Source organism: Lytechinus variegatus, chromosome 7 (assembly GCF_018143015.1).
Source record: "Lytechinus variegatus isolate NC3 chromosome 7, Lvar_3.0, whole genome shotgun sequence".
Classification (NCBI taxonomy): domain Eukaryota; kingdom Metazoa; phylum Echinodermata; class Echinoidea; order Temnopleuroida; family Toxopneustidae; genus Lytechinus; species Lytechinus variegatus.
In genome coordinates, this window is record NC_054746.1 from 3,322,710 (window position 1) to 3,338,258 (window position 15,549).

General features: G+C 35.5%; 1 protein-coding gene across 1 annotated transcript in view; it reads left to right on the plus strand.

Annotated features, from left to right (window-relative positions):
• The first annotated feature begins 5,846 nt into the window (after nt 1-5,846).
• The window catches only part of LOC121418230, a 43,583-nt gene continuing 33,880 nt past the window's right edge, over nt 5,847-15,549 (plus strand). The window contains 5 exon segments of the mRNA XM_041611976.1: nt 5,847-5,916; nt 7,689-7,725; nt 9,094-9,188; nt 9,664-9,726; nt 13,473-13,565. Coding sequence (XP_041467910.1) covers nt 7,693-7,725; nt 9,094-9,188; nt 9,664-9,726; nt 13,473-13,565 — 284 coding nt within the window. The 5' untranslated portion in view covers nt 5,847-5,916; nt 7,689-7,692.

Here is a 15,549-nt window from a genome sequence, read left to right on the forward strand (position 1 = left end):
TTTTTACAAGATAGCCGTACCCATTGTTGTATTGGATTGAAGAACTTGATATTTTCAATTAATATTCATTTCCAAGTCTACTCCCTTTTATTGCTGAGCTGCATATGTATGCAAAATTTCCCTTGTTTTCTCAATTTTCTTGCCTTGTGGTTGTTATTAAATTATGGACACAATGCTTGTGTGATATTGAAAGTTCAGTTATGGTGTTCAATGTGTCATTATTTATTTTGTTTGGAGATCATTCTTTGTTGTAGGGAGCATTTCATAAAAACATATGGTTCTTTTCAATTACTGAAAATCCTTGCATCTGGTTGGCTCAAAGCAAATTATTCATAAATATCAATGATAAAACTTATCATGAAATTTTCCCTCTATGCATATAATTTTGCTCATGGTTTTCAATCCGCTTTACCCTTTCCATGACCAAATTCATTGCCTAAGAAACCAAAACTTATCTCACTCATTAATTTAGCATAACACCCTTAGCTTTGCAAGTTTGAAAGGACTCGCCACTGAAAAAATTGCAAGGTTAATTCCTGCCCAGCCTAGCCGAGCTTAGTCTCTCAGGAGGAGAGAAATGGGGGGGGGGTTGAGGTGGAGGGAGGGGTTGCTAAACGTTCTGTTGGCGCCTTTATCCCATGAACATACTTCAATTCAATTTATTGACCATTAAAGTCCTATTTATCCCCTATTCTCCTGACTCTCATGAGCACATAGCCTATAATGTAGGCGGAGGGGGGGGGCATAACACCCTTAGCTTCGAAAGGACTAACCACTCAAAAAACTATAAGGCTAATTCCAGCCTAGCCGAGCTTAGTCTCTCAGGAGGAGAGAAATGGGGGGGGGGTAGAGGTGGAGGGAGGGGTTGCTAAATGTTCTGTTGGCCTTTATCCCATCAACATACCTCGCCTACTTAAAGGGGAATGAAACCTTTGGAATATGTAGGCTTGTGCCGAAACAGAAAAATCAAAGAATAAAAACAAAGAAAGAGAAAAATCGGACAAATAATGAGAAAGTTATGAGCATTTGAATATTGCAATCATTAATGCTATGGAGATCCTCCTATTGGCAATGCGATAAGGATGTGTGATGTCACATGTGAACAACTTTCCCTTTGATGGACTATAAATTACCCTCAAAATGTCTCTTTCTGCTTTTTCTTGTGGTGATACAACTCTTTGTCCATGATGTATTCTTTAAAAATCTGTATTACATGCCCTCCTATAGAAAGAACACATGATCTACTGATAGATGTGATAAAAGAGGCAATTTAAGTGAAATATGTACTAAAGTAATGGGGAGAGTTGTTAACAAGTGGCATCATACATCTTTGTCGCATTGCCAATTTGAGGATCTCCATAGCATTAGTGCTTGCAATATTCAGATGCTCATAACTTTCTCATTATTTGTCCGATTTTTCTCAAACTTTCTTGGATCTGTCCTTTGATTTTTTTTCACACAAGCTATCTTGTTCCAAAGGTTTCTATTTATCCCCTATTCTCCCGACTCTCATGAACACATAGCCTATAATCTAGGCAGACGGGGGGATCAAAGCGAATTAAATGCCCATACTATGAAATAGCATTGGAAATAATTGCTCTTGAAATGTGTCAGCTTTCAAATTTATTGATAAAATTACAGTGCCGAGAATTTGATATTTTTAAGGGAAGTGCTTATCATAAGTTATGGCGCCATCTAGTGTTGTAGTAAGGTTTTCACTGCATAAAATCCTGAAATGGGGTTGATTTTTACATCAAGTGACCATAAATAATGATATAAAGTACATTTGATATATTCCTCTGTTATTGGATAGTATAAAAACAATACATATTAATTTCATTTTGTAATCCTTTTTGTCCTAATTCTAGTGCCAAAAAAGGGGGAAATAACATTTTAAGGGTAATGTTTTACCATTTTGGGGCATTTTTCGTAAAGTCCGCCCCCATATTGTAAAAGTGAAACAACATTGACATCAAAACATCATCAAATATTTATTCTTATACACCTCAGACAACTTTAGAATAAAATTGGCGAAGAAAAGTGAGATATGAGGTTGAAACCCAGGGGGCCACTTACATTGGCGAGTGGATACCATGCGCGACCCAAAAAACACGTAAAAAGGGATGTCTTTTTCAAGATAGGGCACGTTACGTACGTAAGGTGATAAGGGTGTCAAAAACACAAAAATAATGAAAAAGGGGTATCTATTTCGCTAGGAAAGCTACGTGTTCAGGGTCAAATTTGCGGGGATGATAAAACAAAATTAAAATGTTTTATAAATGATGTTCTTTTTGCCCAACGCTAGAGTCCGTTCTTTCACGAGGTGTGGAAGGTGGGGCCGTATACTAAACCAAAATTAATGTGTAAAGGTAAAAACCGACGACCAAAGGACCCGTGACATAACAATGTAATATTCCTGTACTTGTTTAGGGGTTCATTTCAAGGAATATTTGCCAAGCGTATATCGTCTTGTTTCCAATACTTTTTAAGGTAGGGTTTCACACGCCAATACTTGTTAAGGGGCGCATTTTCGGAATATAGAAACCAGGCGCGTAGCCAGGGGGGGCGGTGGGGGCGGTCGCCCCCCCCAAAACGTCCCCAAAAAGAAAAAAAAAGAAGGGAAAAAGAGAGGAGAGAAGGAAAAGGGAAGGGAGGAAAGGGAAGAAATGTAGCTTTGTGTTTTTTCTTTTTATTCTTTATTTTTTTCTCAAAAGAGAAACTCCTTCACTCTTCTTGCTCTAAATTATTATATGAATTTTGCTTCCGTGCTGCGCGCGGTTAAATGACAATATTGAAGTTCTCCATTGTTCCCCCACCTTAACCCTGTTTTTCCACCTCAGCTATGTGCTTCTTGCCAGTTAAAGTTAAAATTGTATACATAAGGGCATGAATTTGAGTAAAGTTAGGCCGAAGTAAATATATGAAGTTATTTTTTTTCAATTGATCGCGCAACTTCTGGTCTGGTCGGCTCCGAGCGGGTAAAATCTTTATATCAGTTTCTGCCGTCACCTCCATAAAGTCAGCTTCTCCGCTTTTCAGCTCATTACTATAAACAACCATAATTTGGGGGCAAACAGGTTCCTAATTTAAAAAGAGGAAGGTATGGAATTCGTGTCGTATTAAATAAAAAAGTACAATATTTTTTTATCAAATTGTATTAAACTTCATGTCATTTCCCTGTATACATTCATCTCCTGTCCTGTTTTGCGCCCTCAGTTTGAAATTTTGAATGACACTTAAGTTTCTTTATATTCAAAATGAAGCGCTTCAGGATAAGTAAAAAAAAAAATAATCATCCTTTATTATATAGATAGATAATTTCAATAAATCACAGAAGTTTCAACTTTATGCGCACTATTTTCCTTGTAATGAAGTTCAATAATCTTAGAAAATCAATTGCATAAGAGACGATTGGGTATTAGAGATATTTACATTTGATGAAACGTCCGCCCTTTGAAATTTCAGAGTTTCATTGCTCTGCGCGGGGAGGAATATCTTCCTCTACCAATCTTCTCCTCTGTTTTGCGAGTTAAAAGTATGCACTGATGCTAAATTGTTTGTAATCAAATCTGATCTTTCCAAAGAAAGTTTCAATATATCTTTGAGAATACCCTTTTCTCGGGACCCTTTTTATGGCAAGAAAAATTGATAAAACACTTTAGCTTCCGCGCTACGCGCGGAGTTATTATCATTTTAAGTTCCTCCATTGTATACCTCTTTTGTGTGTTCACAATCACTTTTGAAAACAAGGTTCAAAATCGCAATAGAGTCAACCGAATTGGAGGTACTAGAGACAAGAGAAACGGCTCCTTTTCATTTTAATTTATGAAACACTAAAAGCTTCGCGCTTCGCGCGGGAGGGGGAAACTCCCCCTCCCTGCACCCACCCCCTAGGGAGCGCGCTTCGCGCGCTCTGTAAGTGTTGGCACGCTTCGCGTGCATTTACCGCCCCCTCCAAAATGAAATCCTGGCTACGCGGTTGATAGAAACTACGTGTTAAGGGGGCTTTTCGAGACCCGATGGTCGCGCATGGTATCCACTCGTTAATGGAAGTGCCCCCCCCCCGGGGTTGAAAACAATGGATTATCATATTTGGCTTTGTACAAGCCAATATGGCGCCAAAAAGAACCCCAAGAAGGGAAGGAGGGGTCTGAAAATTTGAAACCCATCATTTTTGGTCTAAAGGGATCCTATTGAAGCAACAACAACCAAAAAAAAATCATTTTTGGCATAACAATTTTTACCATACCACACTAACTTTGTGAATAGTGTTTGACATATTGGGGAGCCGGCACCTTCGCATATTGCACTATAGATTAACAGATTAACTATAGATTAACAGATTAAAAAAAGCTATACACAGCAAACTACAAGACAGATACATTAAATCATGGAAAGACGCTCTCTGCAATGAACAAAGTACCGAATACTCCACCAAACTGCAAACATATAAAACCTTTAAACTAGAATACAAAATGGAAAATTACTTATCACTAGACATAGAAAAGTCACATGTAACTAAATTCACTAAACTCAGAATAAGTAATAGCAATCTTATGATTGAAGAAGGAAGATATAAGAAACTAAAACCAGAAGAAAGAATATGTCCTCTATGCAAGGCCGGTATAGAGGATGAACCTCACTTCCTTGTCACCTGCTCATGTTTAAAAGAGCCCAGGTTAGAACTATACTCTAAATTGAATGAAATATTACCGGATTTCCAAAGCTTAAACAATAATGATAAATTTAAACTAATGATGTCGAATTAATAGTTAAGGAAATAAGTGCAATGTTTGATAAACGTCTGGAGCTCTTGCAACATAATAAGTAATGTATTCATAATAAAAATAATGACAATAATAATAGTGATAATAATAATAGTGATAATAATAATAACAATAATAATAATAATAATAACAATAACAATAACAATACTAATAAATAATAATAATAATATAACTTTTTATAGCGCCTAATACTCAAGGTTTTTAAGTGCTTTACATTGTAATTATTTACCCTTACCTATACCCTTTTATTTTTATTTTTTTCACCTGAATATGGCTAATAGATAAAAGTAGAAAAATTTTGTTATTATTGATCTGCTTATGTTTTAATATTGTTGTTGTCATTATTATTGTTGTTATTATTGTTACCATTCTCCTCAAGCTCCCCTTCTTCCTTTAAATATCACAATGTACTTATTATAATTTGTATTAATTCATTATGATGTAAATATGTATTATTTCAGTAGGTCATGTGACCTAAGACTCCACATACTGTATTATGTTTATGTTTATTATGTATATTATTATGTAAAAAATTGTGCTATATCATATTATGTATCATATTAGGTATATGCCTATTATGTATTTTTATGTATGTTTTATTATAATATTATGTATATCATTTAAATTATTTTGTTTCTGTTTGTGTTTCATTGTATAATTTTGAGAACAATCCAACATGTTTGTGATTATAATCAATAAATTTTGAATTTGAATTTGAATTCTATAGAAATCTTGTTCATCATCAGCCTCCCCCCCCCCTAATCAGTAAAATCATTTATTTAATGATAAAGGCCATATTTTTTTATTTGAGGGGCGCGTCCTTAATTCCCATGCCTTTGTGCTTTATGACTGCTCCCTCCCATACAATGATTGTTATTACTATGAAACATTATTGTTAATTCATTTTATTCTGTATGTGGTCAATTATTCTATGGAAATAAAATAATCAATGATTATTATCATCATCAACGTCGTCATCATTGTCGTCGCCATATCATCAATCGTCGGGGCACTAGATTTCCACTAAATTGTTCGCGTGCGTGCGCATGCGCCGCGCGGCTGATTTGCTTTTGAAGTCGGGTGTTGTTGACGGTTAGCAGCGAACCAGCGAGTGACTCGGTACCAGACTGTAAGTTGAATAATGGATTAAGACAAAATCTTGAATTGTAGAAGATGAATTGATAGTATGAATTCGTATTGTGTGCGAATTGAGTCGATACAACTCCTCCAAATAAAAAAGAAGAAGAGATAACGTTAGCTTTAATCAGGAGTAGTAGCCGTTTGACAGAACAGGGTAAGGGGCCGGCTGATTCCCATCCATTGAGTTTTGTGTGTGGTGTGGATTGAACAGATGCGAACAGAAGAAAAGCTAAGCGATGCGGGCGCGGTCGGTCTTGCCTTATAATATGCATGTAAACTAACAACTGTAGTTGAAGTTTTACTTTTTTTATATATGTTTTATTAATTTTCAAAGGTTTACAGACATGGCCTTAATATCCTGATCAAATTTTCAGCAATTCAAATCGCGCTCTAGCCGTCTAGGCCTCTAGATCTAGGCCTATATCCCAAAATAATTGCTTATTTAGGCCTAAAATTGTTGATAAAAAATATAGTAGGCCTAGGCCCTAATTTATTTTACTTTTCAAATTTCAGCTGCGTGAATGCCAATTTTGATGATATGATAATTTTGATATAGATATCGGTAATAATGATAATTTACTTACCAAACGGACCTCTACTACTAGCTCTTTCGGCTCTGAACAAACATCAGACTAAAAAAGAAGGTCATTTTGTCAATCGTAATATTTGGCAAGCCCCCGACCCCCCCCCCCCATAAAAAGGTTGTTACTAAAATTTGACAAGCAAAAAACAAGGCCAAAAAGAGAAAAGAATATTAATGAAATATCCCCATGTCTGAACAAAAATAAACATTTTCACCAAATGACATAGTATTTATGCAGTTTTGGCAGTATCTCTATATTATTTGTTGGTTTTCTTCTATAAGTTGTTACAGCCGAAACAATTTACAGCGCCTTGCATTGTGGAATTTCCAGCAATCATTTGGGTAAAATTGCCTTCTTTTTTTCTGGAAATTTTCACAGTGAAAATGTGCTTCATGTAAACTTATTCATCATCATAATCATAATGATTATTATCACCATTTTAATGATTAGTTTTGTCAGGATCAAAATGTATTCCCATGATTTCTATGATAAATGCAATCAAGACCTTAAAAAAATCCATATTGCATCCATCAACATTAAATGAAAAGTTACGACAGACCAACTTATTTGTCCTCATGACAAATAAAGATATCAATATCATTAAAATTATTTAACTTTATTTATTCAGTGACACTGTCACTGTATACAGATAAGGTGGGAATAAACTTGCTGAACATTTGTATTAAACACTGCCACCATGACAAACAGTTGTTACAATATAGGAAGATTGGTCTACAAGACAATTGAATTTGAAACCATGTGGTGTTTTACATTTAGCATGCACTGCCACCTAGTGAGTCTGGAAATATTCAAAATCTTTGCACGCCTCAAATTTCTTGTCTTAACATATAGTCTGATTTTGTCATTTTCAATATAAAGGCCTGGTCACACCGCCCGAGCGTTGGAGCGGTCGTGGCGCGGAGAGAAAAAATCATCACCGCTCGCTCCTGTTCATCATTTTCGATTTCAATTTTTTTTTTTTTTTTTTCAATATTTTTCCCCAATTTTGTGAGCGAAATTCGACCCTCTCTCCTTACCACTCCACAGACCAGGCCTTTAATGTTTTTTTTTCTCTCTATTCAAATCAACTTGTTGAGCTGGACTTGGCAATTATGGCCAGCCCTATTGAGTGCCTAAAATTGATTCGTATTTTCTGATCAATATTTTTTATTCACAGCACAATGGCTAGTAGGAAAAGGAAATCTCTGTCTTCTGTAAGTATCTATTGCCTTCCAATCATTTTTCTTAGAAAGTGTTTGGAAATGGATCTACCGGAGGTGTTTCACAAAGATTTAACTATGACTTAGAATCACCCTTAAATGTCTATTTGCATGTGTTATAAGTAAAAAAAAAAAGCCTTATTGCAATACTGCAATTGGTTAGATCATGCCAAGAGGACGAATAATTATCAATAAGATTGCTCATTGCATATCGTATATGCATTGCCATTTAAGTGCGATTTAAGTCGTACTTAAATCCTTGTGGAACACCCCCCTGTATGTCTACTTAGGTCGGATATAGTTTGTACGACCATGTAACAGCAAGGAATAGTGTTTACTTTCCAAAAAGTGATCTTGAACAACATGGATCTGCTATTCTACTCTTATTAGGGAATGTATATAGTAAAATATACTTGAATTATGGTAAGTAATAATTTATGTGTTTATTTTTTCCAAATTTTGCATGCAGTAGAAAGTGATTACTCTCATTTTATTCCCTTTACAAGTTTCCACACTAGTACTTGTTATTCAGGGATTTTAAATAATACATGTACACGGCGACAGCCATGAATGAATATCTTTTTGATTGGCCATGGTGACTTGCTGTGCCCGCTTTATTTTTCCCCCAATTTTACTGAATGTGCCCAATAGAAAAATGCCCTTGCCCTAACTATAGAAAGTTGAGAAATTAAAATGTCTCATTAAAGTGATAAGATGATCCAGCTCCTTTTGCATGTAGATAATCATAATATACATGCCTCTCTGTTTAAACCCTTATGTAACAGGAGGGGGGTGGGCTCAATTTGCCCAGAGTGCCAATTTTTTTTTTACTTTGCTGCTTGCCGACTTTTTACTTTTAAAATCTTTTGCATCTTTTGAGACAACATTGTGTGGCTAATTTGAAGTTCATATCGGACCAGTAATTGCTAAAAATTTGATTTTGTGTACAAAATCAATTTATATTGTGTTTTCAACCAAAAATCCTAAATACATGATTATATTTACTTTTTCTGGTTTAAATGGAGATATTTCATGCTGTTTATCAGTGCAAAAGAGTTCCCGACAAAGTTAAGTGGAAAGTTCAGTAAACATCAAAAGGTTGAAAAAACAATGAAATGCATTCATACAATAAACGAAACAGTACTGTAACATACATAGTAAACTAATTATGAAGGGAGGTCAATTCACCACCCCCCCCCACCCCCAGAAAAAACCTGGTCTGAAATAGCACAGTTAATCTTAGGGTTAAGAGAGCAAATGGTAATCTGTACATGTAGTTGTGAAGAACAAGCTTGTACCAGTTATGCAAGTTTTTGTCATCATGATATGCAGTTCTTTTTTCACCCGTCTGCTTTCATATAGATACTGAAGACAGTGTCACCATCAAGGACTGCATTGTCGGATTTGAACCCGAATGTGAACGAACTACCGACTGATGAAACAACCCATCTAGATCTGTAAGTTTATGACTATGCTATGACCATAATATTTTCAATATTTTCTTGTAAAATGACTAAAGAGGATTTGAGACCACCATAGGACACCAAGCAACTCACTCCTGATGACAGTCTTCTGTATTACCAATTTTCATGATTTAATTTGTTTGATAAAATTTCCAATACTGTTTGTTTTTTATATTACAAATTATTTCAGCTTTTAATACACCTAAAGGGCACATGGGCGACCAATACCTGTTGTGTTATGAAATGAAAATGTTGGTCTTGATTAAGTGCTCTTGAATTGAAAAAGGGAAGAAATATTTCTTATCACTAAGGGCAGAGAATTCTTAAGAATTTTACCTCTTTGATTGCAAACGTAGCAAGTGTAAGGGGTACATGTAAGGGGGAGCTTGAGATAGTAATATGTGTGAACAAATTTACATTTATTCACATGACTATGTTGTAATAAACATTATTATTTTATTCTCATCAGGATAGAGAAAAAGAAGCGGAGGTCCTCTAGGAGAGTGAGTTTTGCAGAGACCTACCAAGTCAAGTAAGTATTCATTTGAGTTTAAATAGAGTCATTGTGTATAGACCAGTTCGTAGTTACTTCATGGGCAATTTTGGTCAAATGACCTTTCATTTCTTTCATCATGATAGGCAGATTTCAAAGCAAGATATTACGTAAGCTTGCCTTACATAGCAGGATGAAGAAATTGAATAGACCAGGTGACTAGAATAGCACACCAATGAACACTTATGAAGGTATTTGTTGCATTCCTACTTTGAATGCATATCTTAGCATGTTGCACAATGTACTTGACAAACTGTGAAATACCAGTCGTTCGTGGAAGCATTGTTGTTTTTTTGTGGATGTAAATGAAAACGACAATTCAAAAGAATATATGAATAATCAAGACATCAAAGTTGGTGCTTATCTCATTAGATTTTAAAGGACCATGTCACTTTAGTACAAATGACCTTCTGATCATGCGTAGAATCTTTTGATCATGCGCAGAAAGGAACTACGAACTGGCTTATTCCAAGATTATATCATTATCATCATATCAGCCATATTTAGCCCACTACAAGGCTAAGGCCTCCTCAAGTTGGTGCCAAAGGTGCTTGTCTTGTGCTGATGCAATCCACTTTGTGTCAATTAACTTTTTTTTTTATAATTCTGTTTTATTGAGAGAAAAATCAAGAAAATCACAATATTTACAAGAATTATTGCACAATTAGAGTACAAAATCAAGGAAACAAGAAAAGAAAATGAAAATAATGAAACATTGCAGAACAAAGACTAAAAAACATCTCTTATTCAAGGGTGAATTCCATATTGGATTTAAGCCCTTTGTGCCAATGAACTCTGTAAGCTTGGCACTCCATCTCAATTTTTGTTTCCCCTGATTTTGTGATCCTCGCCATGGTCTCCGTTCTGTGATGCGTTGGGTCCATCTATTGTCAAGTGACCTGGCAAGGTGGCCCACCCATTTCCATTATATAATTGTACATAATCTAATTCTTAGCGCTTGGGCCTGATTCAGAGCTGCCAAGTAGTATGGATTTTCAGTATAGTACTGAAAAAAGAGAAGAATACTGATGTTGTCATGCAAAATACTGATTTCTCAAGTTTTGGTTATATGTGTTGTCCTATGTATTTCTTTGAAAATACTGATTTCCTTGCCAAAATACTGATTTTCAGCTTTAAAAATACTGAAATGTTCTTGTTCAGGTTGGCAGCTCTGCTGATTGGAAAATCACAGTATAAGTAATAATAACAATGATGATAAGTTTGGGAAGCATAGTATCGTATTACATGCAGTGCATCAAAGAAAGCAACAAATTCAATGTACTTTTTTGCTATCATGATCATAAAGATAAGCTTCTCTTCTTTCATCTGAAACCCATCTCAACATTCATTCATTATGCATGCATGACTGAGTAAAAACAATGGAAACTGTTGCTACCAAATTATCATTTGCATGAGCAAATTATGATTTTGAGTGATTTTTTTTTGTACTGCTATCTATTAAAGAAAACAATGTTCATATTTAAAAATATCCATCTTCTCTTCTTTCATATGAGATACGTAAAATGTGAATATACATGGTCAAGAAAAAGTTGTGTGAAAGCTTGCTTGATTTCTACCTATTTGACTGATTGTTGAAAAACATGGAAGGAAAGCCCTTTATTGTTGGAATTATTTGGAATAAGCTGGAGTCTGACTATGGGAATTCAATGTTACAATACAGTCAGTCGGAAAGCCCTGAAAAAGTAGCTTCTTTTATCCAAGTGATATTCATGACTAGAGGGGTTTTGCATAGTTAATGAGCTTGGTGCGAACCAAAACACCTCTTTTTATTTGGCCATTGCTGCTCTAAATATTGACCAAATTTCATGTTTTTGGTATCTTTGTAAAGAAGAAGAATCATTCTTTCAGGTCATGTGTTTGGATTTTTATAAGAATGTTGTAATATAGGGAAAACTTTTGATCTTTTTTTTTCATGCAACACACTTAATTTCTGTTTGAGCACAAATAATTTTTAGATCATGATAAAGCTAAAGATCTAAGCTTTAATATGATATGATTTTTATAAGAAGATGTATTTTAGATGGGTCAGCAGCCAGCTTTTCATAGGTCAAGTACATTTAGCAGCTCAAAAACAAGAATACTGCGCTCTGATTGGTCACGGAGACCACACACCCACGCAAATTCCAATGTTCCCCACACTGGGCCTCTGCAAGGTCACACTCACCATGTGGAAATCTCTTCAAATTAGATGCGCCTGTTGTTCTGAAATGATTTTTCAGCCAATCAGAACTCTGGATTTTATGTTACTCAGAAATCTCGTCTTGCTTCTTGATGGAAAAAGCTGGCTGCTGACCCATCTAAAAGATGCCACATATCAAGAGTGACATTGTAAGAAAGTATAGAGTTTGAGCTTTCTGATGATATAAATAATGTTGGTGCCTAAAATGCAAAATGTTGCACAATTTGCAAGTGAAAACAGAGGAAGAAAATTCTGTTTGATGCATCTTTTCAGGTAAAAAAATCACTTATTTATCAAAATATTTCATTCAAAAGAAATGACCAATATAAAAGAGTAACATTTACTCTTGCCCATGGTACAAAAATAATCAATATTACTCAAGGAGAAAGTGGTTAAATTCTTTGAGAAAGAAAGTCTCACAATTCACGAGATTTTGCAGGGACATGAATTCAGCCACGAGAGGACTTGGATAAATCTTGCTCATTTGCTCATTAACACAGGGGCTTGCTGACTGACTGAATAGTGATAATTTGTATCTTAAACTTCTCTCAGTTATTTCATCTCTTGCTAAATTTAACAGGGGGTGGCGAAAATATGTTTGAAGGGGGTCAGTAAAACAGGCAGAAAAGGCGTACCACACTTTGTACAAGTGCAGAAGAGAAAGCCCCATTTGTTTTGTTTTAAGTGGGTCATCTCCTCCCCCCCCCAACATTCCGCTGCCTCTGCTTCAATCATTTCAAGCAAATTTTTTTCAAGTTAGGATGAATCCAAACATAACATTCAAACCTACTGCAAGATCACACTTGCCTTGCATTTACCAACAGCCCATTTTCCGTCGCTTTGTTGTGAAAACAAAGTGCTTGTTTTTCAACGAACTGTCAAATAGGTAGAAATTAAGCATGTTTTCATTCACCTTTTCCTCAAACATACCTTACTCATATCTCATGCATAAAGTCTCATATGAAAAAAGAATAATATAAGTATTTAATTTATGAACTTTCCAAATAGATAGCAGTAAAAGCCAGAAAAAAACTCACTCAAAATTGTAATTTGCTTATACAAATGAAAATTTGGTAGCACCACTTTCCATTGTGTTGTGTGTGCATTATGAACATTTGGCACCGAATCTGTTTTGGATTGTTACACAGATGCAATGATGCATAGGCTACACAAAGTTTGATCACAATTGTTTTAAATGATATACTGTATTGGAGTGTCTGTGTGGAGCATTGTGGCCCAGTGGATTAGTCTTCGGACTTTGAAACAGGGTCGTGGGTTCGAATCCCAGCCATGACGTAATTTCCTTCAGCAAGAAATTTATCCACATTGTGCTGCACTTGACGACCCAGGTGAGGTGAATGGGTTCCCGGTAGGAAGAAATTCCTTGAATGCTCGAGCGCCCGATCAAGGTAGCCGTGCTAAAGCCGGGGTAATAATAGCAGGGCCTGATGGGAGAACAGTTTTCGGAACTGAAGTGGCTACCCTGGGTAAATATGCCACTATTATTGTTCTGTTGTGTTTCCAGAGAATTTCTGAAAGATTCTGACAGGAAAGAATTAGGCCTATGGAATGATTCTCAAGATGGTACGACACACCAGGAATTGCCAGCCAGTGAACAGTAAGTATATATCACTTACATTAAATCTAAAGGCTGGGGACATGACAGCATCAGTTTACCTATAGATTGCATATTCATCATAAATATATTCCAAATATTGCTTAATTTTTCAATGAATTATTTTTCATCAGATTTTGATGAAATTTACATTGTTTTGCTCATTTAATTTCATTATAATTTTTTGGGTATTAATTTTAGTGAACTGGATTTTTTTTATTTAAGAAATTACAAAGATTTCAGTTAATGTACGTATGTAAGACTTGGTTATTTTGACGCTGAAGAAGATGGAGAGTGGGGTTGTTACGATCTTGGTTGTCTACCACACGACCATGACACAAATCGGCATGCATTTTAGTATTACCCATGACATAATCTACAGAACTGTTGGATTAACTTCTTCAGAAAAAAAACTGCTTCCTATTTGTGTTAATTTATGCATGAAATAAGAAAAAAGCTCAAATTCATTTAATGAGGCCCCCTAACTGATCATTTTTGATTGAGCATTCTGATCAAATGCAATTCAATATCACAATTTTGTCTTTATAGGAGTGGGCTATAAATGGGTGATTTTTGGTTTTACTGTGGGAACAGTTTTTATGTGTTCCTTTTACCTTATCTCAACATGAAATGACAATATTTTTTGTCTCTGGTCGGAGAAAAAAGTGTGCCGGGCCAAAATCCAAAATGGCCGCCAAAACCCCCCAAAATCACAGTTTGGGCCACAACTTCTCTATTCGGTGGTCTTTTTCTTTGTTTTTGGTGTCTATTCATGTGTTTGGGGGAAGGCAATTTGTTTTTCCTATAATTAGCACTTTTAAACCATTATTTGTAGAATTAAAAGGTAATTATACCTAAATTTTCCAATTTTTTATTGCCTTTTTTCAGCCAAATGTAGGTTTTATCGTCCAAGACTTCCTGGGGTGGTATTCTGGAACACTGTCATAACTTTTGTCATAAATTTTGTCATTTCTTTCCGAGATGTGACACCGCTATGATTGTCACAAATCGGTATTCTGAACATTGTCTTTTCCCTGTCATATCTCTCAAAGTTCCCGCCCATCTTTTCGGAAGCAATCCAATCAAATCATCGTTAGTTCCCAGTTGGAGCCCTTCTAGCCAATAGGAATGCCCCGTGACAGGTAGGGGATATCCCCAATTCTGTTGCTGGCATCGCGCAACTACGCGAATATTGATGCGCTTAATTACAAAGAGAGACAGGGAGCTGTGAAGGATTTTAGAGGAGAGTAGAAAAATAAGGAAAACAGAGAAAAAAAGGAGAAATTAATATGTAGGGCCTAACTAATTGTAGCATGACAAAATAATTCTAAAAATTGTCGTGGATGATGAGTGAAACTTATGCCACAATCTAATCTAAATGATATCGTTATATGCTTGACATTCAGTCGGCAGGGTATCGGGATATTTGGTATTAAAAGATATGACAAAATTTATGACTGCTACCCCCTGTCATAACTTTTGTCATATCTTTTGCTTGTATAAAAGGATTACGCGCATTAAAGCCGCGTATTTTTGGTGCGCGCCAAAGAGATAAGACAAAATTTATGACAATTTTTGTGACAAAAGTTATGACATCCACCAGAATACCGATTTTGTCATATCTCTGAGATAAGATAAAATATGGAGATAAGACAATGTTCAGAATACCGCCCCTGGATATTAGATGGTACAAGGTCAACAAAAGCAAGCAGCTTCATAGGGCTATATTGCTCTTATTCCTCTTCTGTGGGTTTTACGGATATTTGTGAAATCTAGATGTTAATTATCCATAGGGGCTATACAGTATACAATGTACTGTTACTGTACATACTACACTGGATATATATCCATGCATTGACCACCATGACATATGACAAGGCCTGTATATAAACTATAGTGTCATACATTAGAAATAAGCTCATAAGGTTTAAAATTAGATTTTGAATTGTGAATTTGATTGCTTGTCAGCTGATATACATGATGAAAC